Source organism: Oreochromis niloticus, linkage group LG12, assembly GCF_001858045.2.
Source record: "Oreochromis niloticus isolate F11D_XX linkage group LG12, O_niloticus_UMD_NMBU, whole genome shotgun sequence".
Classification (NCBI taxonomy): Eukaryota; Metazoa; Chordata; class Actinopteri; order Cichliformes; family Cichlidae; genus Oreochromis; species Oreochromis niloticus.
In genome coordinates, this window is record NC_031977.2 from 16,775,561 (window position 1) to 16,802,974 (window position 27,414).

Below are 27,414 nucleotides of genomic sequence, written 5' to 3' on the forward strand. Positions count from 1 at the left end.
AAATGGAGGCATTAACCCCTTAATGCCCAATGTATCGTATTTGATACATACAATTTGTGGGAGTTTTTTCTCCCAAAATAACCTAAATGAATTGCACATTTTTGAGCAATACATTGCAAAAAAAAAGGAGTAAATATCAAACCAATGAAATTCTAAATAAATGTTCCAAAAAGTGTTCAAAAAGTGTTCCATTTTCAAAAAATATAATTTTTCATGTCTCAAAGGGCTTTAAAGGGTTGAAATAATGTATATTTGAGCCCAGAAAATGGGAGAGAACAGACTATAAATAAAAGAGATCCCATTAGCCTCGATCTGAGTATTTATCCCGTCACCATCTGGGTGTTTTTTTTTTTAAACAGAAGTGACAAGTCAGGAGTGGCTCTGACTGAATCAGAGGGACACTCAATCACATGATAAAGCACACCCAGCTTTATCCTCCTTTTTGAGTATAAAGGGCATGATTTACAAAACCTAATATCATGTTGTACTTATTCAGACTTGAGACTAGCAACTGAGACCACAAACTCATCAAGAAGGTGTTTACTGATGTTACAGTACGAGGAAGCCGAAGGCTGTTTTGTTCCACAAACTTCAATTCAGCAGCCATCTTTTCTATACAGTCTGTGAGAGAAAATTAAATAGATGCTAACTTTATTCATTTGTGAATGTTTTGGAGAAGGTCTTCTGTCCTCTGACATGTAAAGACTCATTTGGCTTGCTTTGCTCATAGCTGAGACATTTTACAGCTAGAAAAGGCAAAAGGTATTTTCACAATATGGGATCTTCAAGATGAGCAAGGGTGACAGATGGATGAACTGGAGACTGAGTAGACATAAAATGTGCTAGTAGCCAGGCAGCAGTGTTACAGGCAAGTATTATAGCAGAGGGAGCCTGGTATCATTGTGTGGCATCACTGTGGGAGATAGCAGGCACACAGCAGTTAGGGGAAGAAGAGATCAAGAAGGAGTGCCAAGAGCAACCCCGTTTGATAAAAATGCCTTGTCTCATGCTGTCAGATCTTACATTCATACTCTCCCACTCATGCATAGAAGTGCATTCATAGCGTGCACTGTGACAGCAGCACGTATATTGTGTCATTATTGTTAAGCTACACAATAAACAGATTGGTAAATATGTAACAACACTCTGTGCTGCTTTATTCATTTACATACATATGGTTCTCAAACAGTAGTGTTTGATAAGCACGAGTGCACACATCCTGTACCGTACTGCCTGTGAGATGCTGAAGGACAAGCAGCCACTGTCTGCACTGGAGACATGTGAAGTAAATATGTATGTTGTTTCAGTATATTAAAGGACACTAAGTGCACAGCCGACCTTAGACTTTCCTTTATTCTCTCTCTCTAATATTACTGAGTCATAAAAACAGTTGTTACCCTAAATGTTCTACATCATAATGAAAACATCCTTGCAAATATGTTAACCTGCTGATCTTTCCTAACTTAAACTGTCTGGTTTAGCAGCACTCCTAGGAGTACCGAGACACATCTACATTAATAAACATCACACCTCAGCAAGCCAAAATTCTTACAGCCATGCTTTTGACTGTGAGACTTCCTTTCCCCTGAAGTCATCGTCTCAAGCTGAGCTGCCTCCCAATCTCCATCAGCAAAACTTTTCTAACTACTGTCTTAAGCTAAGCCCTGCAGCTTCATTTTTGATCTCTTTGTTTCTTATAGCTACAGTTACAATGTGCTGCATTAAATTAATTTGAAGATTACTACTAAATATGCAGGAAAGTATCCATGGAGATAGCTAGAGATGGCAAGTTGCTTCATATTTTCCTGACACCTATGACTCCTTACCCCCAATTCTCTTAGAGAGAATGCATTACTCTCTAAGTAATGTCCCAGGCTAAGAGACTGGTCAGCAACAATCTCCCAACCATCAGTTGAGACGGAAAACATTCCCCAACCGGTTCCCAAGTGGTTGCTGGAGGTTGATGGCAGTCAGTGTGAAATCAATTGCGAAAGCCTCAGTCATGGATGCTTAGAGACCAGTCAGTGACCCCGTTGACCCCACGTTGCTGTGTATTCCTTAACCAGTTGGCAATTGGTTGCAACAGGTTTGTAATGCTGCACCCAAAACCTCTTTGCAATTGCTTTGCAGATGTTGTGGTTCTATTGGGTTCATTGGGTGGTGGCCTCCAGCTCGCACTGGAGTGGTTTGCAACCAAGTGTGAAGTGGCGGGAATGAGAATCAGCACCTCTAAGTCTGAGGCCATGGTCCTTAGCAGGAAAAGTGTAGAGTGCCCACTACGTGTCAGGGTCGAGTTAGAGCCTGAAGTGGGGGAGTTTAAGTATCGGGGTCTTGTTCACAACGGTTTATTGGTCCATGTACGTCCCTGCCCTCGCCTATGGTCACGAGCTGTGGGTAGTAACAGAAAAAACTAGATTGCAGATACAAGCAGTGGAAATTAGCCACGAGGAGACCTCAGCCTTTCGGTGGGGCTCATGGGGCTCACTACTCCTCCACATCGAAAGGAGCCAGCTAAGGTGGTTCGGGCATCTAACAAGGATGCCTCCTGGGCGCCTCCGGGGTGAGGTTTTCCAGGCATGTCCTACCAAGGGGAGATCCCAGGAAGACTGAGGGCACACTGGAGACTTTATATTTCTCGGTGTCTTGGTCTGGGATTGTCTTGGTGTTCCCATGGATAAGCTAGAGGGGGTGGCTGGGGAGAGGGATATTTGGGCTTGTCTGCTTAAGCTGCTGCCCCAGTGACTTGGCCCTGGATAGGTGGAACAAAATGGATGGATAGATGGATAATGCAGCACAAGCAGTAAATGGAGAATAGTCACCTTCAAAGTAAAAGTGGTAGTGAAGCATAGCTTTTACTTTAAGGTTAACATTCTGTAGAGTTGGTTTTTTATCGCACTTTTTCAATTTTTACTATTGATTGCCAAGTAGATGACAAGCGTTTGCAGACAGTAGGCACTGTCCTCCATACAAACTACCAGCAATTGCTCGCCAACCCACCCGGGAATACATATTGTTTCTTCGCAACCAGTGGTTGCCAGGTAGTCACCGTCTGGTTTCTAGGCATCTGTGACAGGGACCTAAATAAATTACCACATTTAAAGAAAAAAAAGTTATTTCATTAACATATGTGCTCTCAGTCTCTACTGCATTTTTCTTCCAACTGTTCTCCTTTCCTTAGTGTGTATGCTGTGCTGGCACACAGGGAACAGAGGAAAGAAAGTCGACTCATTCCTTAAAGTAAAACATTCTTAATCAACTTGCAACCTTAAACATTATATTATACTGGTCCATAGAGATGAGGGATACCATATGATGAGGTGGCCATGGTGAACCCTGTTTAGAGCAAGGCTCAAGGGGACTGGAAGATTATGGTGGAGAAGTATGTGGATGCAAACACAATAATAAAAGAAAAGTCCTGAGTTTGTTATAATAACTGAAAAATGACTGTTTTTGAGTTCTGCAGTTTTAATATCTGATCATATCGTATCACTGAACAAACCTGAGCACGGTCAGCACGTTTCAGTGGTATGAATGCAAACCTGAATTTTGACCAGAACCTGAGCTTGTTTGTGTGCGTGCGTTTGAACAGACGGGAAGAAAAAAAAACAGACTGGACAGAGACAACCTAGAAACAGAGACTCCGTTGGCTCAAGTATTGTGGGTAACAAGCTGATTCCAACCAGCAGAGAACCAATGGGGGTTGGGGAGACCCCCGGTCTGTTTCCAGGGAAACAGAGCTCTATCTCCTCCTCCACCCCACAAAACCTCTCACTCCCTCTCTCTTTGTCTCTGTCCATGTCTCTCTCTCTCTCTCTCTCTCTTACACGCTCCCATGTTCTTTCTTGGCGGTGTTGAGGAGGAGGGAGATGATGAGGTGACTCACTGCAACATCATTGCCATGGCAATGAAGAGCGAACCAAGAGAAGAGGAGAGAAAGAGAATGGGAATTTCCATAGGTGGAGGAGAGATGGAAATGGCTGTCACGATCTCTGTTTTAAAACTCAAAATGGAAATTTCAATGTGGTGCTACTTATACTGAAATATTTCTTTACCAAAAACTCACATTTCTACCTTCCCCTGCCTATTCCCATCGCTTGCTGCACTACTTCATCTTCTTCTTCATTCCTTCTTTGCCTCAGTTTTCCGGCCTTTTAGATTCCTCTTTATGTGTGTTGCTTCCTCTATTGCTGCCCCGTTGTGCCCCCCCCCATGCTCTCCAAGGAGTATGTTTTCCACTGGTGTATTACGCTGAGTCATGTCGCACGCGTGTTTAGACATGCCGAGGTGAAGTGTTATGTGATGTTGACATATGCACGCCTCGCTTCAAGGCAGGGGCAAAGATGAAGCCACGGCACTGAGCGGAGGGGAGAGGTTAACTGAGGGCAGTGAAACACTAGTAGGCGTAAGAATAAGGAGAAGCTGTAACAGGGCCATGGGATACAGGAGATAAATTTCAAGTTCATGTGCAGTTATTGCTATTGATTATGATGATAAGGAGCTTTGTCAGGAGCATATTTTATGCGTCTGCAGCGGTCTAAGTAAAGACTAGCTGATCTTTAAGACAGGCAGCTTTGCTTCCAGCAGGAATCCATGTTGTTTTTATTTTGCAAAATCTTTAATTATCAGGCTTTGCATGCTTAAATACTAAACTTCCTTGACTCATCTTCAAGAAAAACTGGGGAAATTCTTGCAAAGATTATCACTACCAACCGCAGAGGTTGGGGACGTGGATGGGATTATGGTGAAAAGGATCCAGAGATTGAGCTGCAGAAGTGAAAGTAGGAGGGCAAAAGAGAGAACCCTGACACGATCAGACTGGCACGTTATCTCTTTGACCCTAACTAACTGCAGTGTTTTCCTTTCCTCTCGTAGACACCCATATCCTTATCTTGTGCTGTCTCTTGTGTCTGGCCTTCTATTACTTAAAGAACTGCAAGATGAGACAACTCCTCATTAGTTGTTCCTGTGGCAATAAGTCTGTGAATTAACATTTCTGCCAGTTTTCTTAATTACTTTTCTCGATCTCCGTAATTGCACTATGATGTGTTTTAAAATAATTGAAGTGATTCTATTAAAGATGACATAATCTGTCTGTGCAATGATCTCCTAAATACATTAGAAAAGACCACAATATAGCCTCATCTCTATCTTAAGCTGCAGCATTTAAATCTTCTGTCTTTTTTTTTTTTTTTTTTTTTTTTGCCCACCCTCCCCTCTGTGTTCAGTCCATCTCCCTTATCTTCCCCAGTGCCGTTGAACCAAGGAAGATAGTGGTGGAAGAAGAGTAACACCCCAGCACCAAAGTGACTATCATTTTCAGCTCTGTATGTGTATCTGACAGTGTATCAGCCTGCAGCTCCACCTCACATATTATACAGCTCCTTGCAAGACCCGGAGATGTTTACAAGGGTCGATAATGACATCAGTGATAAAGGAAACACAACCAGTATGCCCTCCCCCCCCCCCTCCATCATAGTCACCCCCTGTGCAGCTGATATCACCCTACCTGTAATCGCCCAGTGAGACCAAGCAGATTAGTGCAGTGGTGCCATTTTACCAGGTAATCACCTGTAATGTTACACTAGAGAGTGTCTGGGTGCTGGTGGGGATTGTGTTATACTGATAATGTGCTGCTAAAGTCGATAAACATGGCAAAGATTTTAAAAGATTGTGATGGTGAAAGAATGTTGTGCTAGAATAAAACAGAGAAAATGCTAAACTCAGCTGCGAGAAATTAGCCTTTCATAATAAGTTCTTTAGTCTTTACACATAAAGCTCATTTCGCCACTTTATATCCACTTTATATTTTCCATCTGCTTTCCTCCCCACAGTCATGAGAATATGTGACATTTCCAACTTTTATTTTTTGTCTATTTGTCAGGTCTGCGTTTCTGATTATTATCGTCTAGGTTTTGCTTTGGTTTTGCTATAACCTTAATCAGCATCCACACAAAAAACAACCACAGACAAAAGAAGGTCAGTGACATTTAGTGGCTTCCAAGCAAGGACAGGAAAACTACCATACATGAAACTCTATATTTGGTATTACCACCTTTATTTTTCAGTCAAGGCTGAACTCTCTTAGCCAGCTTTCTTCTAATATCTTTAAGTAGTCTTCAGAAATAGTTGTCTAGGTTTCTTTAAAGACATTCAAAGTTTTTTGGATGCTGGATGACTTATGTTCTGGTCTCTATCAAGATGATCCAACATTGCATCAACAGTGTTGAGGTTTGAGCTCTGGGGAGGCCGATCCATGACGAATTCTGTAACTGATTATGTTTTTGTGACAGACTGCTAGTAACAAAGTTCCTAAAGTTACAATTTTAAATGTATTCCTCTAATTATGTAGACACAACACTTGGTTCCTTGAGTTGGGTGCATTTTGTTTTATGCTTGAATGATTCATTCATCAGGGATAAGCCTTGATCATATTTTCCATGTCCGCTCAGGTCCAAGGTACAATGTTGTCATCAGACGGTGAACATGAGAGTTCGTGCAGGTGTTCACATGTGTTCCTGTTTTTCTGTGATTGCACAGATTCGTCCACAGAGAATTTACTTTACCAATTGCAAGTACCAACTATGCATGTGCCCCAGACAGATATCAAGCAGAGTTTAAAGATGTATAACGGAAATAACTATTCAGCCACGTAATTAACGCTTTAAAGGCCTTAACAAACAAAAACACACTCTCTGAAAATGGAAAATGGTCAGGTACATAGACTGAAAATTCGTGAAAAAGCAGCCAATATTTAAAGGAAAACCTGAATACTGTTAGGAAGGCTGGAGAACTATTGCTCATGAACACTTTAAAAAAGACGAAAGTCTGACTCCTTGGACACAAAATAGAAAGAAATGAGGTGCGGCTCAAGCCTTTTGCTTAAAAAAAAATATATGGTTACCTAGGCAACCAAAGTCTGGAATGATTGGAATGCCAATTAGTGAACAAACATTGGTGGCAAAACAATGTGCAACACACACATCACTTCCTGTGTGGATGTCCCCTTTAGTTTAATCTTTGTAGTGCCACTTAATATCCAGACCTTTACCACTGAACATTAAAGCCTTGCTTTTGGGTCATTATTGCATGAAGTTTGCTAGATGTCAACTTTAGTCATCTGTAAATACCACTGGTAACTATGTTTTCTGAATCTTTTCTTTGCTCATCTTCTACTAAAGGACAGCTGACCAGATGCTACAGTTTTAAATCTTTGCCTGGGGATATTAGTCGACAGTTGTGTTGCTGGATCTGAAACGGACTTCTCAACTTCTATTTTGTACTTTTCTGTTTTTCTTGTTTGTTGTTTTATTGTTTGCATGCCATTACAAGAACGCGCAACCTTGCCATTCTTAAAATGTGAAATTATATCATTTTACTTGTTCTCAGCTAATTAAAAAAGTAGACCTAGTATTCCACAGTATTTTCTCTCGTTATTATACATTTTTACTGAAGGTAACGGCAAATCAAGCACTGTGCATGATCATTAGAGCTTTTGCTAAAAAAGCTAACATGAAAATTATTAGGTAGTATAACCATTCAACGTCAGGACTGATGCTGATTTTAATATGAAAAAATCACAGGTCACTACAAGGATGGCTGAGGTGGTAGAGTGTGTCATCTACCATTTGTAATGTTGGTCGTTCAGTGCGTCACAGAGTCTGCGTGGCGAATTGTCCTTGCCCCCGGTGCATCCATCGGGCTGTGAGTGTGTGATTGTTAGAAAGCACCAAAGCCATAGAATAACATCTTGTTTGAATGGATGAACGTAGCTTGTAGTAAACTGTTCATGAGGTATGTATAGAAATATAGAAACCGCCCTTTTATTTTGATTGTTTTGTATTTAGCTGTTTCATTGAGATTCTTTGTAAACCGCACATAGCTTGAGGCTAATTGCAGATTATATTATATTATATTAGATTAGATTAGATTAGATTAGATTTATTGTCATTGAAAAATAATATAACTCAAACAGCATCAAATCTGAAGTGCAAATAATATATGTACATATGTAAATACACTATATACACATACATATAAACAAATCAATTACAGTACCAGATTACATACAGCAACACAATGCAGAGCATATACTGGATTTTTCCATTTAGGGTGTTTTGACACCTGCGGTGTTGAACTCTGGTTCGTTTTCCCCCGTGGTGCGTTTCATTTGTCAAGGTGTGAACTCAGTAATTGCAGAGCAAAACAATCACACCGAAACCCTGGAGAGGAGGTGGTCTTGGTGTAGTTCCACATGAACTCCAATCCAGTTTGTTTATGGTGTGAACGTGATCCAACCTCGATCTAAACCAACTACCAGGTGTACACTGCGAGTCTGAGCTAAAAAACTTCCTGTAGCCATGTATGCTTTGTATTCTTGGATGCTGCGAGGTACTGTAGATGTCCAAAGGTCTGGGCGGACTAACAAATAGCTGTGAAGTGTTCGTAAATTCTCTGTTCTCCTATAGTCCAGAACACAGCACCTTCTTTCTGTTTTTACTTTTGATGCTCCCGCCAATAAGCGAACTGAATATTTTCACGCAGTTTGTAGTGACGGATTTCGATTCACTCGGAGTTCACTTGAATTTTTCTCCGTGTGAAAATAAACCAAACCATGGGGAAAAGCTACAAGTTTACAAACTCATCAGCTTATTCAGACCACACTAAACAAACTAAAGGTGTGAACATTTCCTTAAAAATCTGATATTTGCTCTGATTTAGGCCATCGTGCTATCGTCACTTTTCATACCAGCACTGACTAGAAGCCATATTAGACTTTCACTTTGGCTTGCAAGTCAGTATTCTTGAGCCTCATCTTGGACTTTCCCTCGTAAGAGCTGAAATATGACATAACCTTGGTGTTGAAGAGCTGCAATCCTCAGAGTTTCAACTGAATTTGGTTCAGACACTTGCAAGTAGCTCTGGTACAGTGTGGGCAAACAAGAAAGGTCTGCTCCAAGCTTTGAATAGCAGAGGGTGATTTTTAAGCCTTGAAACTGAAAAGTGAGTTTGGGCTGGGATTCCACAGTGGGGTGTGTTGATCTGTCTTGCTATGGGAGATGTGAATAATAGATGATTAAAAGGAGAGCACACCCATTCTCATCTCTACACTGCTAGCACGCTTCGTTTTGCCTCTCTCCTAGAGTTTGTGTAGCTAAAAACCTTTAGCTACACAATCTGTAGTTATGACATTTACAGTTACAGATGCTCCAAAGTTTTATTCTGTGGATACACATATACACTGTGATAGTGTGCATACATGAATGTGTGTTTTTCTTGTTACTGTGTGCGCGCGCGTGTGTGTGCGTGTGTGTGCGTGTGTGTGTGTGCGTGCGTGTGTGTGTGTGTGTGTGTGTGCGTGCAAAGAGGGAATCATGCAGAATGGAAGCATCTCTTCTTTCCACACCCTCCCTCCTTGTTCAGGAAGTGGACTAATGGCATTTGATAGGATGGAGTGAGTAGAAACGAGGGGGAGGGAGGGGGAACACATTTCCTTCCTGTGTAGCGTGTCATTCGTAGATCCTGATGTGGCCTTGAGACTCAGTGGTAACTGTTATGCACAACCCGCTGCAGCCTTTCACCTAAAGGCTCTCCAGGACAGCCGCCGTGCTCAGTGAAGAATTCGTGAGCCTGCCCCTCGAGCTTTTACTTGGCCATTTTCTCGCAGCCTCAGAGCTTTTTCCTTCTGCCATTTTTTCCCCTGCTGCTACTGTAATTCATAAATGAAAATATGTCAGCCTCTGTCACTGGCCATCGTTCACAGATGAAGTGAAGCAAATAATTTCATTTATTAGTTCAAGTTATCAGCAACTTTAAAAATGAAGTGATTGTTTGTTAGTTTGTGGACAATTATCTGCTCTTCTTTGTGTTATGAAATGGTTAATTCAATGTCTGTAGGGAGTTGGACTAGGTGGGAAGTAGTATTAGTTAGTGGTAGTGATTGACTAGGAAGTAATTTATAGGATAACTTAGTAGTGGTCTGCTCTGAGTATTTCATAATAAATCCCGTTGTTCCATTAAACAGCCAAAGCCATCAGTGCTTTAGTGATTTCACCTTATTGCATCTGAGGCACTTTACCCAGGTATATAATATTATACAGATATAAATACTGTTATTTAAAACTGCATAGACACACATATGTTGCTGTGTTAATCTGAGGTATGCAAGAGGGTGCACCTGTGTGTGACTTAAATGTCAGATTAATAATCATTTTATTGTTTCTAAGGTCAGAAGTGGAGCATTTACTCTCTTAAGCAGACAAATGTCATACACACTCAAAATGCAATGTTGAAAACAGGCTAGAAGAAATCAATAAAGTTAAACACACCTGTGATTTTGGATTAGGCATAACTGCATGAATGTGGCTTTAAAATGACCTGTCAACAGGAAACTTTGTGAATTTGGAGTCTGTCTGTTTTAATGTTTCTGAAAATAAAAGAAAGGCTGACTGTGAGGCTTTGCAAAGTTGGAAAGTGATCCAGGAAATTCTAAGACCAGCTACAAATCAGTGGAAGTGCATTTGCAGCATTAATCAGGAGGTATAGAACAAGCCACAGCGCAACTAATCAGAGCCAGAGGAGTATGTTAAAAACGTTACCTCACCTTAGTCCTACAGAACAACTCTGGGCTATCTTAACCCTGTAACACCTGGTGTATCATATTTGATACGTGAGTTTTTGAGACCTCTACTTCATCAGTGTTATGGTGACAATATTTTGATTCCCAAAAAAAGAGGACACCCAGTTATGAAGAACTTTAATAATACTGTTTGCTTAAAGAAAACTTTAGCATGTTTAAATGATCCCTTCTCTGTGTGGTTAATGAATGGTGAAATAAAAAATGTCAATAGGCTTTTACAAGTCAACAAGTGCAAAAAAAAAAGAGGACGGTTGGTCACCCTAATCAGTTTAACATCCCCCCCCCCGCAGAAAATACAGTTGTAAGCAATAAACTGCAGAAAAATACGGGATGTAGCACATATGACACATATGAAATTAAAAGTCATATATGCAAATGGACATTTAATTTCTTTTTTCACTCCCTGCAATTATTTCATGGTTCAGCCTTTATAGGGTTAAAGAGGAAGGCAGGCAACATAACCCATCTGTCCAGGAGCAGGTTGTAAAATTGAAGCTTGGCACAAAATCTCTGTAGAAATTTGAATATCTGACGAAAGATTCTTTCATCAAATATGAAGGTGAACAAACCAAATAATAAAGGCTTGAAAAAAGGAGTGACTTCCTGCTGCTGGGCCTGAATACTGGACTACTGGAGTATTGCAGTTACTGTAAAGTAATATCATTTTCAGTTATTTGATATTTAGTGACGTTAAACACAGATGAACTCACCTATGCTGCATGATGTAAACAGATTGTCAGGTCAGTTTTACTACAGCAGGACATTTTATGTGGGATACATATATGTAAAACTTATTGTAATGGGGTGTTAAATTAATACATAAATAAATAAATAAAAATCAGACAGAGCTGATTTGTGAGGCTGTGTGAGACAGAGAGAGGTGGAGGGACCGGTTCAGGTTTACACAGTGATAGAGACAGAGAGGGAAGGTAGACACAGACAGCCTTTTGAGATTCCACTCACGCATCTCTGAGTGTCTCTCAGTCTCTGCAGTATTGAATGAAAATGACTCCTCACCTTCACACACACTCACACACACCCACAAGCTAAGTATACATGCATCACACACAAACACACACACACGCATTAATCTGTAAACATGGAGGGATGAAAGAGTTTGCAAGTTATCTTGTTAAGTATTTGTGAGCCCTTTAGTGTGATAGGATTAGTGTACTGTGAATGTAGTATGGAGGAAGTCTGATTAAGTTGTAAAGTGTTGAGCTGCAGCGTAATTGCCCTACATATAAATGACTACGGAGTTCTTTCGATGCATTTTTGTGCTTTTTATAGAAAAGTTTAGCAAATTACATGTTTGGGTCGTTTTCATGCATAAAGCAGAAGACGCTTCGGGAGGGAAAGCGCCATTTCTGATGGAGAAATTATACATATTTCCATAATATGGGAAGCTTTGTGATAACAGAGTGGACGCAGTAGATCTAATACATCTAAAGCTTTACTTCAGTGAGTAAACCTCGTGTTCGGGTGATTTTTTTTCCCCTACCCCCCTTGCTTGTTGCGACATATGATACATTTACTGCCTTTTTTTCTTTCTTTGTGTTTTTAAAAAACTCACACAGGAAAAGACGCTGTTATATTTACCAGTCTTCACAGTTTGAAATAGAAGCTGACCTTATTTTAGCCTCTTTTTTGGACCTTTTTTTTAACTAAATAAATGGCAATAGTAGTTTGTGTTATTGTAAGCCTTGTCGTGTATGTCTGGTATACTGTAATGTCCTCCTGGAGGGTGGTGTTTTGAATAATTTATGAAACAAATGAGTTTGCCAGGAGATGCAGGTGTTCATCTGAGGACATTCGGGGGCTGTTCCACTGCCTCGGGTTTCATCACAAACACTTCGTTTAGCGTGCAAATAACCACAATGTAGGGAGAACACAACACACACAGTGCTTCATTAAATGAAAAGCTGTAATGTAATGGGGTTCCCGAATGGACAGACGGAAGAGTTGATTGTCTTGTTACGCTTCAATCAGGTCTTTCTGGATCGCTCTAGAAAATGATGGAGCATCGGAAAAGATACGAGTGTAAGAACGAAGATAGTTTTAAGAAAAGAAGTGAGGGAAATTGCTTAAAGTGGCGTGGACAACAAAGGGACTGAACCTTACTCTTCTTGAAGATAAGTTCATTTGTTATACACTTTAATCAGCTCATCCGGCCGAAGATTGGACTATCTTATGGCGTGGCGAGGCATCCGTCTGCTAGCCTACTCCTCCAAGTGTAGTGAGTCCTCACACAAACTGCGCTCAAGGTCAAGGTAACATTTGTCGTTTTACAGACAATAACCTGTAAACTGTGATGGATAGTGAGCCGAATGAGCTCACTGACATTCGGGTTATCTATATATCTACAGATGGGTGTGACAAATTAAAGGAAAACTCAAACGCTGAGTGTTTTAGTCATTGTGGTATCATGGTTCAGGTCGATGTTACATACATGCATGCAATACCTTTTTCCCCCCATTGTGTTGCCTTCATCCTACGATATTCTCATGGGAGGATAGAAATGCTTACCTCATCTTAGCCCACGCGACAATCTGCAGGAGAATTTGGACTGCGGCGGTGGACAGCACTCATTAAAACAATGCTCTCTAACACAAGACTTTTGGAGTAACACGAAAAGAATAGCTCAGGTCAGAATGTTGTGGCCCAGCACTGTACAAAGACCCCTTAAAATTTTAAATTTTACTTTAATTTTTTTTATATTTTTGTACATTTACTGTATTTAAGTTCTACTAGCAGTATTTATACTGAAGAAAAAGGTAGAGTCCAACTCTGACATGTTTGGCTTATGTTCTGCTGTCTTATTGGCAGGTACAGGTGTTGTCTAATACTAGTTTTTGTTGCTTATTAAAAAAATATATATTATACAGAAAAATAATAATTTAGAAGTTTTGTCATTACACAGTTTGTGTTTTTTCACGCCATTCTTCATGGAGCATGTTTCAGCTGTGCAGGTGTCACAGCTGAACAAATGGTGGTGCATGGTCAAGCAGTGTTTTCCCTTTGTTTTTAACTGGAAATGTAGCAAACAATGAAACTATAAAATGCTGTATGGACATCGGCAGCAAAAGCAATGATTTACCTGCCAAGAAAAATTGTTGTCGTTCCCCCAAATCCAGTTTCAGACAGGTTAATTTTCATTTAAGGGCTGAGAATTTCTGAGATAATCTCGGCGTTATAATTGGCCTTACAGCTTGTTCGCAAATTGAATGGGCAATGAAGTCCATCAAATGAAGTGCAGTGGAAATTAGCATCAGTGTTCGGTTGCATTGAAGTTCAGTGAGAAGTGTATGCAGAAGCGTTACACTGCACCACTGCTGGCAGCTACATTCACACAATAATGTACACTACCGTACGGTGTTAATGTGTACAGGCACCACCTCATTATCTCAGTGTTCCTCTCACTTGGCCTTGTCAGAAAAGTGTAAACACTGATGTGTGAGAGGTGTTAATGATGGATTCATTAACAGTGTAACAATCTGTGGATCTTTTGTGGTTGCTAAGGTTAAGTGCTGGAATATGTTGAGCTCGGTTGTGAATCAGTATTTAAACAGAACTGACAAGCAGGAGTTTGCTGTGTGGATCACTGCATTGTTGTGGCTAATACGAGGTAATGGCACCACATTAATATTATACAGCGACACCAGGTGTTATGATTCTGCAGATCTTTAAGCTTTGCCATCAGTTTAACCGAACAGATTCTGTTTTCAGGGGAGGGAAGGACACACGTGATTCTGATTCAGCCTTCAGTTTTGTATTTAATAACTGGAAATAATGATCAGGGGAGTGACTTGGCCATTGAAGACTATCCCGTTTCTTTGCTCGAGAAACTCTTGGCTTGCTTTTGGATTTGGTTTGTGTGGGTCATTATCTGTCCATTGTGAAGCGCTGTCTGATCAGTTTTGCAGCATTTGCCTGAATCTGAGCAGCGAGTACAGGCCTGTACACTTCACAGGTTATCCTGCTGCTACTGTTATAGCAGTCCCACTGGCAGCCATATATCCTAATGCCATAACATCGGCTCTATCATAAGCTGTTTCTTCCCGGCTCTTTTAGACTCTGACCTTCTCGTTCTTGAGTGTAACCAACAGTTCTACTTTCTCAAATCTAGGAACTAAAAGTAAACCAGCAGTCTTATAGCTAAGATCGGGGCCTGATTATTCAAGATTTTGTATGTGAGGAGAAGGATTTTTAATTCAGTTCTGAGTTTAACAGCGAGCCAATGAAGAGAAATATGCTCTCTGTGTCTAGTCCCTGTCAGTACTCTGGCTGCAGCATTCTGGATCAGCAAACGGCTTTTTAGGGAGCTTAGGTATACGCCCACGTCCTTGAATGTGTTACTGTAGCAGAGGTTAAAATGTTTAAATGTTGTGAAGGGTTTTTATAACAAAGGAAAGAATTCTGCAATCATCCACTGCAGTTGTCCTCTGTGGTCTTGCAGGTCTTTTGGTGTTGCTGAGCTGAGCGGCGCATTCATTCTTTTTAAGAAGTTACCACACTGTTGGTTTGGCCGCTCAAAGTTTTTGCTGTCTCTCTGGTTGGTTTATTTTGGGCGGTTTTCAGCGTAATGATGAACTCCTTCACCTATAACAGCATTTCTGTGGATTTCATATTGAGAGTTCCAGTGAAAAATCTAAAAACTGCAATTTCAATACTTAGAATCAACTCAGTGTTTTTGTTTTTGTTCTCATTTGCTTCACTTGTCATTGTGAAAATGAGAGAATAGGCCATAAAGCTGCTTGCCACAACTGTCCAATTACTTTTGAGCCTCTGAAAACGGGGCTCTGTGTGTAAATATGGCTGCGGTTCCTAACTGCTTAATGCAATACTCTTCTTAAACCCCTCTTCTTAAAGCCTGCGTTTCAATCACGTCTTGATTGTTTGATTAAAAATCAACTCATAGTCCAAATACTTCTGGATCTAAGTGTAACTCTGTAAGGAAGCAAATACGCCTGTTTCCAAATCCCAGTTTTACACTGTTTAACCCACGTGACTCTTCTAGAGATCAACATATGGAGACAAACATGGGGAAAAAAATCATTTCTTTTAAAGATGCTTTGTTAAACCTATGATTCATTCTGATTTTAATGTCATTTGACTCAACCTGATTTGTCATAATCAAAAGACACTTAGCCGTCAGCAGCAGTACCAGAGCTTTTAGCGTTGCTGTAGTTTTCCATGTATGAGAGGTGGCCCTGCTTTTTGAGGCTTGTTGTTTTTGCTTTTATTTCTCCTCGTTGCCGTGTTTGGGTGTTTGGAAAAATGCTGCTTTGTCAGCAGGTCAGGTAGATCCCCTCCTCCTCCCTCCTCCCGTTCTTCTTTTTCCGCCACAAACATTAAGTGCGCTCACACACTCACTGCCACATGCACACACACACTCATAATCTCTGCTTTGTCCTCTTTTCTCCTCTTTCCCTCCCTCTCTCGGTGCACGAAGGCAAACTCAGCAGACCTCCAGGCTGCCAGGGAGCAAAGGCATTCTGGGTAATCCAGGGTGCGAGGAGGGAGAGGGAGTAAAAGGGGAGAAAAAAAAAAAACGGGGGAAAAAAATCCCAAAAAACAAAACACACTTGATGCTGTGCATGATTTTGTACACACAGAAACACACACCAAATCCAGCCTCTCGCCACTGAACCATGGAGCTGCAAATCTCCATCTGTGTCCATCTGTACGTTCATCTGTTGAGACAAATACAGCCTATGTTTACAGCAGAATATAGAATCTAAAAACTGCACGGCATCCTGTTCGACATTGCTCAACATTAACGATCGAGAGATATGAGGGCGAAGGAACAGAGAGGGTGGCGGGGTGGAGCAGAGGAGGATACAGGGGTGTCGTCAGTCTGCTTTTATCTCAGCTCTGATTAAACCTTGTTCCTGTCTGACCTAAAAAGTCAGCTGGCGGAAACTTCAGAGACTGTTGGGTGAATTTCGCTGGATCTCTTTACACCCCTCCAGTGCCTTCAGAGGGGGAGAGAAAGTGAAAAGGAAGATCAGAAAAATAGAACAGAGAGTGGGCAGATACTGACACAGATGCAGTCACTCCGGCTTCATGAGCCCACTGTTCACACGTTATTGTGTACAATATATGGATGTACGTACATTCTCCCACACTGCGCGTTGTCTGCTCTGTATTCCTAAAGAGGATGAGGAAGAAGAGGCCGGTGCTGGGTGGTAACTTGGTTGTACAATGCGACAGGAAGCAGACAGAGGCAGTGCTGAAATGATCCAGCGCCACCCGTCTGGGACAAGCACAACAAAAACGCATTGAATAAAAATAAACCTGGGCCGGCGTGGCAGGGCATCTGCAGAAACAGGAAATATCCCACTGAGGGAGAGAGATGGGGAAAGACCCTCGCAGTGCAGACTTTTCTTTTTCATTTAATTATTTAGTATGACTTTTATATAAGTGGTGGCAGGCTTATCTGGTATTTGGTGTTGGATCTGTTATCTTTGCAACATGGATAAGTAAATTCCTGCTTTAAGGAAGACGGAAATTAGACAAACTATTATATCTGCTTGTTTATTCTGCAGAAAAATGGAGAGTAGCTGACATTTTTCGCGATGAAAAATGTCACCACTGATGAAACAGGTGAAAGAGGTGTTGAGTTTGTTGTTTCTGACAAGTCTGAGATCTGAGTTGAAGTCTCCCTTTTTCGCCATTTGTCTCTTTCAGAGTGCCGCAGCAGCACCGAGTCCAGTCCTCGGTAACCTTCCCCCAGGAGAGGGCATGCCAGTAGGGCCAGTCCCACCAGGATTCTTTCAGGTATGCATGCAACGCAGGGCTGAACGGCCATGTTTCTGTCACTCCAGAGGATGTAATATCAGCTCAAATTTGAGCTTCCCCAAATTTGGCGGATTCAGTCTCACTTCATTTCAATTGCATTTTATTGAAACTGCTCCAAATCACAGCAACAAGCCATCTCCAGGCATTTTAAATGGAAAGAGCGCATTGCAAACATCATGACTAGAAACCCAATGATCCCCTAAGAGCAAGACCTCACTCTCAGATAACAACAACTGTATGTATATTCACGTACGTTACCTTTGAATATGTGACAATCTCTGTGCGGATGCATCTCAACGTGAAAAAAAACCCCTAATCTGACAGAAGAGATAAATTTCTGGCACACAAAAGCGCACACATGCAGCATTGCCCCAGATCATCTCTGAAGGCCTCTGCCAGTTGTACATCGATTAAACGTCATTATCAGTCAAATTCAGGCGCTCGGATTAGACGCAAAGATCAATAGTCTTCCCGGGCATTTCTTAGTTCTGCTTTCATAAACTCACATGTGAGTCCAAACGGCCTTTTCCATCTCCTTCTGAAGATCAGTCGCTCTTTGAAGGCAAGGTCTTGTCAAGACCTCTTAGTTAAAGAAATATAACAATTACCTGATTGCCAGCTCTTCTGTCGGGTTTTTTAATTAAATATAACAGAATATCTGCAGTACTTGTTTTGGTTTTTTTTCGATAAATTGCACATTATTTCCAAAGTCAGTCACAAATGATGCTTTGTGTTATTCATTCAGATTCTGTTAAGTCATTTGCTGATAATGATCAGTTGTTTACATTTTTTATTTAATAATAAAAAAATAGATTTTAAGTAACACCATCACTAAAGTAACCTAAAATGCTGTAGCTTCATCCATTTGATGTCTCTTTAGCACAGCTAAGACAGCAATTTAAGTGAAGGCTCTGATTAAATTAAGAGGACCATTGCTCTCTAGTGGCAGATTTCTGCATTGCTCCTCCACCACTGCAGAGTGGCTCTTCTGTCCGGGGTGGCATCAGTTCAGCAGACATAGCAACAGCATTGCTACTGTCTGTGGTGAGGACAAGTGAAAGCCCACTCACAGCTGCAAAAGAGCTCCTCATACAGGCTGCCAAATTCCACACAGTTAACACATGCACTGACATCATTATCATCCTTTTTTTTCTCCTGTCATTTTTTTTCTCCCCCTCATAAATTCGCTCCAGTGAAAATGCGGTCAGCTTCCTCAGTTTGCTGTATGGGTAAAGGAAAATGAGCCCTGAATTCGAGTGAAAACATAAAAGCAGCTCTGGTTGGTTTCCTGCTTTGAAGAGCGTATAAAGTTCCCACTGTGCCACTCTCTAAATCTTTGTTACACATGTGGTCAGTCCATTTATTTGTCTGCATGTAATACTTTATTTGCCTAAATTTTAGCCATTTATGTCACCTCGATACCCCGGAGGACCAAGACCGCCCCTCAGATTACCGAATCAGGTAAGAGCCACACTGACCCCTGCAGGCAGCAGCCTAGAGCTGGGCGATATAAGATTTTTTCATATCACGATATGTTTTTTTCATTTCAGGCGATAACGATATATATCACGATATAAGCCAAATAACTATATTTGAAATAATCAGCAGCTTGTTTTGATTTAAATATTTATTTCCCATAATAAGTTCAACAGGGTAGATGTACTTAAGAAACATGAGACTTCAGTTTCAGATAAATAAAGGCAAATATTGCAAACTACACAAAGGGCAGCCGCTAAAGCGTTTAAGTTTCAAAATAGAACAAACAAAACAGACCGCTAAATTGTCAATTCCATTTAGAAACAAAATATTAATTCTAAAAAAATAAATCTTAGTTTGTTTTACACTTTGTTTAAACAGTTTTAACAGTTGCTTTAGTCTGACAAAAGCCGAATGACGAATTAGCGCTTTCAGTCAGAGATTGAGCATGCACCGCTTTATTGTATTTCCAGACTTGCTTTCGGCACAATTTACAGTGTCAGACTTGAAATAGCTGAAATACCTTCACACTACGAAACTTCTATGGCCTTTCCGTTCGACAATCTCTCCGGAATTGGAACCATCATCTGTTTTCTCTTCGATAGCCTTCGCTCACGCTCTCGGTTGATTTTTCTCTAGTCGGCGCACTCATTTCCTCCATTACCCGGGCGGCACGGCGGCTGGCTGCTTCCCAAACAAATACACACGTGCGGCTTGGCACTTGTGCTGTACATAACAAGTCACGTGACGTGACGCTGCGGCTGTGATTGGTTCGGCTCTGCGCTACTTAATTTGGATTGGCTGTTCTTTTCTTTTTTTTAAGAGCACAAGAGAGATGAGGCCTATTGCAATAGTTTAATTTTTCTATCGAGAAAAAGTTATTTCGCAGTACATATCGTTATCGTTCTATCGCCCAGCTCTACAGCAGACGTAACTGAATTGTACAAATGAGCAACATAACAGTGATTATAACATTGGAGATGGATCCTCTTCTTTCTGTAGGGTCTTGGAGGAGTTCCAGGGAGCCAGCCTATGTTACCGAGTGGAATGGATCCCACAAGACAGCAAGGTGCATGCCCACACTGAAACACGCACACATATAGTCAACAATTACTTTATTTAACAATAATGCAGGCAGGCAGGATTTTGTCTTTTGAAATAATATTTACTGTGCGATCATAGCCTGATTGAGGTTTTGCCCTTAAAACATGCACCCTTATGTATTGACACGACTAAAAGAGGACTCTCCACCTATAGATCATGGATTCCTGAGCCAAATTTTACTGTAGTAGCTGTCAAGATATTTCATTACAAAATAAATAAAAACCATTATGACACTATAATTGGGATAAGGGAATCACCAAAGTCAGAATGGGTTCCCGAGGGGAACGTGAAACAAGTTTTATGATAACGGTATATAAAGAAACAGTCGCCTTATTCATTGCACTGGAAGAATGGCACGTTTATGAGTTTTTAATAGTGTTCAGATAACCGTGAAGCCCAGTTGATAGCTGCTCAGTGCTTGTTACCAAGATGAACTCATGGTAAGCCTCTCACTGATATACTATTATCATTAATATTAAAACCAACATGTTCAGTATTCTTATGAATCGAGCATACTCCCATTTACGCAAACTACTCACTGCTCCAGACAACACTTAAATTATGCATGGGTGAAGATGGTGTTTAGGTCGAACCAACATCAGACCAAGAAAACGGTGTCACTGAAGCAGCTGTAAATTTTAGCATTTGTGCCATCTAAGTCTCGTCGCCTTAAAAATGCATGCTCGTCTGTGGTTTGAGTCACCAAAGTGGCCACAAAAAGGTGTTAAACACAAAAATGCTTGTTTGAAGAGAACCTTTTCTCATTCTGGTAAATCCTACATTTCAGGACATCCAAATATGGGAGGACCAATGCAGAGGATGACTCCACCCAGAGGCATGGTCCCACTAGGACCCCAGGTTTGGGTCAAGATGATTTTTCTTTGAGGACTACTTGCTGTAAGTTTTGTTTCTGATAGATACTCTCATGTAGTCGTGTCCAAACGGAATTCTGGTTTCTGTTTTTTCCCAGAACTATGGAGGTGGGATGAGGCCACCACTGAATGCTCTGGTTGGTCCTGGGATGCCTGGTATGAGCATGTGAGTGGTATATGCATAACATAATGACAGCCATCATCACCATAACACACACACATACAGACAGAGTAGCATAAGCACATGAGGTTATAAAAGAGTAAAATACACTTTTCTGTGTGTCTATTTTAAAAATGTAAGCTTACTCAGCACATTTTTCTCCAAATGTCAGCTATCTTTAATCACTCAGTAGAGTTGTTATAGTCAGCCGTTTCCTTTACATAGCTTTAACTGTCTTTTGCCTACAGCTCTGGACATGAAACCATAACTGAAACCTTTTCCTCTATTTAGTCTTCTTTAGTTTTTTTCTTCTTCTTCTTCTTCCATTTACTTTTTTTCTGGCATCTGGGGAGCTTGTTATTGCCAACTCTACCCAAATGAATTGGAAACAAAGACCCTGCCAAATGCAAAAAACTAAAGTGTATGGGTTTTTTCTAGGGGACCTGGTGGTGGTAGACCCTGGCCAAATCCTCCCAACTCCAATTCTGTAAGTCCTGCAGCAAAAATAGCGAAGAAGAAGTTTCATTTTCATTTCATGACTTTAGTGGTTTACTTCTTTGTCTTTGTAGACCCCATACTCTTCTGCGTCACCAGGAAGCTATGCGGTATGTATGTTTGAAACCATTAAACTAGCTAAATAGGCTGTAATTCACAGGATCATGCATGAATGTCATGAAAACAAAACTCTCATTTCAGGGACCTCCAGGGGGAGGAGGGCCACCTGGAACACCAATAATGCCAAGTCCTGCAGGTAAACTCTGTGTGTATCAGTTGTATATGTGTATGTAGATATATAAACATGCTACTGACCTTTAATTTTCTTACTGTTTCCGTTTTCCTGTTTGTGTTCTGTCAGATTCAACTAACTCTGGAGACAACATGTACACTATGATAAACACAGTCCCTCCAGGTGGAAGCCGGCCAAATGTGAGTGGCTGTTGGGTCTGTGTTAGTGTTACAAGTCAAACAGGAGTACTGCTGTTAACTTGTCCTATGTGTGTTCTCCGAAGTTTCCTATGGGTGCAGGCAGTGACGGTCCATTAGGGGGAATGGCCGGGATGGAGCCACATCACATGAATGGCTCTTTAGGTACAAAAACAAGAAGCTTGTGTGTTCTGCAAGGGCAAAACAAACAAACCAACAAACCTCTGGTTATGTTTGTCCCTGATTTGTCATGAAAAATTAGTATTCATTTGATCCTGGTGATGTGCATTATTTTCATACTTGTGTTCCCTCCTTCAGGGTCAGGCGATATGGACAGTCTCCCCAAGGTATGAGAAGTTTTTCACCTACTCTGAACTACACTTCTGATTTGTGTAGCAGATACTGTGATATATGTTTTATTTGCCTTTGAGCAGAACTCTCCTGGTAACCTAAGTATGAGTAACCAGCCTGGGACGCCTCGGGAGGATGGAGAGATGGGAGGAAACTTCCTTAACCCTTTTCAGAGCGAAAGTGTGAGTGAAAATTAGTTTTTTTAATGTATGGGATTACTTGAGGTGTTTCCTGCTGAGAGTTCCCTGTAATACTTTGCATTAAACGTGCCCATTTGTTATGCTAAGCTAAGATACTACTTGCTGTACTTTTTACCATGCAGATAATATCAGTCTTACTAGTCTCTGCAAGATATATAGACTGTATATAAAAGATGACACCACCACTGTTTTGCTGACTAGTGTTCTGAAGCCTCGACTTCATGACGCTGGCCGTTGCCATCTTCTTTTTCTTTGTTTAAACTGGACATAGTCTATTTTCACCAGCATCATCTGCTAATGCTAGCTCTGGCTATTTAGCTTAGTTCCCATGATGCAGCTGTGATTTTAAATGTGATGCTAATTCTTGCTGGTGAAACAAAGAGGCTTCACAGCTGACTGCGAGTGCTCACAGACCTGGTCCCTGTCTTCAAAGCAATCATTTCAAAGCCAACGAGGTCCCACTTGGCGCATATGGTCCTAGTAATTTTGGTCTCTAACCGCTAATATGCTTAGTGTGACTGTTGCATAATTAAGACTAATGGCTAGAGATGTGCTTTCCTCTCTTAAACACATTAACAGTCGCGTTTTTATGTTTCTGCTTAATTTTTTTCTGCAGTATTCTCCAAACATGACGATGAGCGTGTGAGGGCTCTGGAAGCAGGTTTGGTCTGTCGCTCAATAACCTGGTGTGGCTCTGCAAAAAGCAGTGAGACATGATGTGATGCCATCTAGGCCAGTGACTCTTCCTCCACCACCACCTGCCCAATCGGACAGTAGCCCCAGGCGCCATCTTACTACTACTACCCCCCCGACCGAAGTCCCACCTTTCCATGGTTTCTGTCCATGTTTCTACGCTCCTGTTTTTCTCCAGTTCTAAGTGGTGACTCTGCTACCTTCATCTGCTCTTCCTCTGCTCCAATGAGACTGTACAAAGGAACTAAATTGACCCAGAGGAGAACTCTGTAAATTTGCATACGGTGTGTATGAGAGAGTGCACACAGTCCGGTCACAGACAGATTTTTCTGCCTTTGCATCAGATCACAAAGCTCGGTACCCAAAAACAAAATGCCAGTATCCTAAAGTTAAAATTCCAGTGAGTTTAAATATATAAAGTCACTGTTTGATTGATCTAAATGGCTGTCATCAAGTCTTCTTTTTTCTAATTAGTCTGTTTGCAGTACCAGAAGAGAAGTGGAGAGACATCGCAATCCTTGGGCCGATATTTGAGAAGTCTTTTCAGAGTTTGTAAATGTCTAAAGACCGCATACATTGCATTTAAAGTTTTATACTGTCAGTGGTTTTCTCATCCCACTTGACAATATTTGTTTTCAGATTTAGTTTGAAGGCGAATGTTCATTAAGAAAAAAACTCGCTCAAGGCTTAAAGTGAGACTATGAACCTGCTTTAACAGCAGCCAACATGCCACAGGTGGAAATGGGAAATGTCTAAACACAAAAGTCGGCAAAGTGGCATTGTAGATAGGTCATTGCATTAGCTAACATTTAGCAACTAAAAGCTAATGGTCATACCAGACCAAGCAAGACAGACAACGCAAAAGTCCTGAATGTATTGAACTAAGCAATCATGCATTCTAGTAGTTACGGATTCATCTTTCAGTTAATCCGAGGGACAACGAGCTAACTCGTCTTTAAAAACTTCCATAGTCTGACTTTAAGTCACATGAGATCAGTCACTATGCTTATTGTAATTAAACTGAAGTCAGCATAAGGCTGAGGAATGTTTGCACAAATGTTAGTACTCAGTAGTACTCAGTAGTACTCAGTAGTACTGTACAGACTGAAAGTTTTTATTTCACCTGAACTCTTACTACAACTCATCCTGTGGGTTTTTCCCCATTATGTGCTTTTGTGGGGCCGAAACAAATGTTTTTGACAGAAATGAAGGGAATCATTAGTTTGTTTGTTTTTCTTGGTGACAAAACATGCTCCCATATCCTAGACATAAAAACGTTCAAATGAGAAAGACAAGTAATAAGAGGTGAGCAGTATGGATGATGAACTGCAAGCTTTGGTCACTCATACTTAACTGTCGTCCGGAAAAACTGTGATTTTTAGTATGATGAACAATTGGTTGGTACAGAAAAATAAAACAAGCTCGTTTTTAAATAATCTTTGAAACCTTTTTCACTGCCCAAGATGAATTATTATCATGTACAAAGGGTGAATATTCCTGCAAACATTCTCCTTTCCCTTCCCTTACTGCAAAGTGTACAGCTCACAAATGTAGCTCCTCTGTCTTGTATGTGTATTTGATATTATTATTATTATTATTTAAAGATAATGCTAGAGAGAATTATTATTGCAAAGGGAACGATGGACTGATGGCGCACCATCACAGCTGACCTGAGATGTTTTATTTTGTTTTGTGTTAGATTGAAGCCATAAGTGGGAGTACATAAAGATCAATTTGTAAATTGGATCATTTGTTTTCTTTCTGTTTTTGTGACAGTATGTGGGACTCCATTTGTGACGTGTTCATTTTCTCTTTTTTATTCTTGTATTATGTTTTTGTAAATACACAGAGAAGTTTCATGGGTTTTGACTATGCTGATATAAAGCTTCTCTAACCTTAAAGTGTCATCTCTTTTCATTTTGAACAGACTTTGGAGTGCATTTGAAAGTATCTGCAGATGAAATTATATGATCACAATTGTGTTTGTTAAAGCTGTACTTAAATTTACCAAACCTGTTGTATAACTTCAATCATTCGGGGATGGATTTTGTACTTGAAATTTGATAGACAGGTAGATAGATAGGTGGATAGCTTTACATGTATAGCTATATATTTTAACAATAATAATAATAATAACAGCAACTCCCCCAGAAGAGCAAGGGCTATGCTAGAGGCTATACTAAAACTCGATGTTGTTACTCTAATTATAACAGTAATAACATCAAAGTTGTTATGGCTTATGTTGTTTTTATTACATCATACTGATATCAGCCTGTTATGGCGTCATTGTAAAGGGCATCGTATTGGGAAAAAAAAAAAAGAGTGTGTTGTACAGCTCTCTCTATGCCAGGGGCTCAAACTCCTGTACTCGAGGGCCGGTGTCCTGAAATCTTTCCATGTGGCCCTGTTGCACACCTGAATAAATTAGTAGGTCATTAGGAAGAGTATAGAACTTGACTGCATGCTGAGGTGGCAACCCCTAACCTAACCCGCCGTAAGTAAATGTAAGTGTTTGGAAAAATGTACTTCTAAAAGTACTTTTATTTCACCATATTCATTCACTCATGAGCTGCTGTAACATGAATCAGATGGCTGAACTGCCACCTCAGCATGAAGTCAAGTTCTGTAGAGTCTTGCTAATGACCTGCTAATTGCATTCAGGTGTCCTGCAACAGGGACACATGGAAAAGTTGCAGGACACCGGCCCTCGAGGACTGGAGTTTGAGACCCCCGGCTCTATGCCCTTTCATATGATGTATTATTCAATAGGTTTTGTTTTTTTTTCCAATCAAGGTCAACTTTGATCTTGGGCACTAACAATGATGGTTGAGGTCAAAAGCTTAGCCAATCTATTCGTGTCCCCCAAGGCCCAGTTTCTCACTGTAAAGTTTGCAGATAATACATAAAAACTGTAGTTAATATCAAATTTTTATCAATTTTCACATTCGGTGTGACGACCCGATTCTCAGCAAAGTTAAATCAGCTCGAGCTGTTGTTGGTATCTAATAGCAGAAGTTGTCAGTCTGCAAACTGACCGGCTACATCTTTACATTCAGACTTGGACTGGCACGGCTGCCTTGCCCTCCACCAGCAGCGGCAGCTTCATGTAATTTCTCAGTACTATGATTATTATTTACTTGTTATCTCTTGTGACTACATTTATATCAACACGGTATGTGCAAACTGTAAGACTGCATCTCAGACCATGTGACCTTTGACTACCATCAGCCACAGATAGAATTCACCACAGACAGCAGGAGGGCATGTGAGAAAATCTCTTGCAGCACCACAAAGAAGACCATCTTCATTCTTGTAGTACTCAGAGTTAGATTTACAAATGTACACACACATTTAACACATGACAAACTCTTCTTTAGACAGTTGTTTCAGTAAAATTCACCATACTTTCCCCCAGTCTAAGAGTATTTATCTCTATATTGATATTCAAAGACTTGACTGTAAGTCGTGTTTGTTCTGAGACTTATCAGTTTGATTTCCTTCCTCTGTTTCAGATCTGTGTCCCAATGAGAAGGAAACTGCCAGAGATGTAAAGGAAAAAGCAATAAAACACTGTTATCACCTGCTGTGTCGCTCAAGTCTAACCAGAGACATCAACTGGCTCCATGAGTCACATTTGTATTCAGATGTGCTTTCTTTGATATGAGGGAACTCTGTATCGCTGATGTGTTGATGCTTTTTTTTCATCTTGCAGGGAGTTCAATGTGAGACAGGTAGTTAGTTGACTGTCGCACTCTGTGTTACTACCTGGTCTAAAGTATGTCTCTGTAGGTCATCCAGGTGATGACTGGTAGCTTTGGTAAAAACACAGCTGATGAGACTCATAAAGTTATTCACTAATGAACCTGCGACATTCAGCAGTAGATCTGCTAAAGACAAGTCAACAAACTAATTTCATTAATGCTGCAGTTGGGTTAAATAATGTTGGTAAAGGGTTTTTCTTGTCTCCTATATTCGCTCAAATCTTTACAAAAGGACACGCTATGCTTGCTTTTGTTTTTCAGGAATCTGCTTTATTTGTACTTTGTGTTTTGGCAGACGCTACCCTGGAAATTCCAGTAAGTTTCCAGTGCTTCCAGTGATCTGCAATAGCTGGCAATTCCAGGCTGCAACAGATGGTGATTGTGAAGTAGTTTGTTTCTGTGCCACCATACCCAATTCTGTCAAATACTTGTGCTG

The 27,414-nt window shown here is 40.7% G+C and overlaps 1 protein-coding gene across 1 annotated transcript in view; it reads left to right on the forward strand.

Annotated features, from left to right (window-relative positions):
• ssbp2a (single stranded DNA binding protein 2a) overlaps positions 1-25,118 on the forward strand; it is a 57,771-nt gene extending 32,653 nt beyond the window's left edge. Inside the window, exons 5-17 of the mRNA XM_003456067.5 lie at positions 17,327-17,416; positions 18,839-18,898; positions 19,916-19,982; positions 20,805-20,875; positions 20,988-21,055; positions 21,488-21,536; positions 21,619-21,654; positions 21,746-21,800; positions 21,906-21,976; positions 22,060-22,138; positions 22,292-22,320; positions 22,408-22,506; positions 23,141-25,118. Of these exons, the coding sequence (XP_003456115.1) occupies positions 17,327-17,416; positions 18,839-18,898; positions 19,916-19,982; positions 20,805-20,875; positions 20,988-21,055; positions 21,488-21,536; positions 21,619-21,654; positions 21,746-21,800; positions 21,906-21,976; positions 22,060-22,138; positions 22,292-22,320; positions 22,408-22,506; positions 23,141-23,170 (804 nt within the window). The 3' untranslated portion in view covers positions 23,171-25,118. The remainder of the gene's footprint in view (positions 1-17,326; positions 17,417-18,838; positions 18,899-19,915; positions 19,983-20,804; positions 20,876-20,987; positions 21,056-21,487; positions 21,537-21,618; positions 21,655-21,745; positions 21,801-21,905; positions 21,977-22,059; positions 22,139-22,291; positions 22,321-22,407; positions 22,507-23,140) is intronic.
• Positions 25,119-27,414: the final 2,296 nt, after the last annotated feature.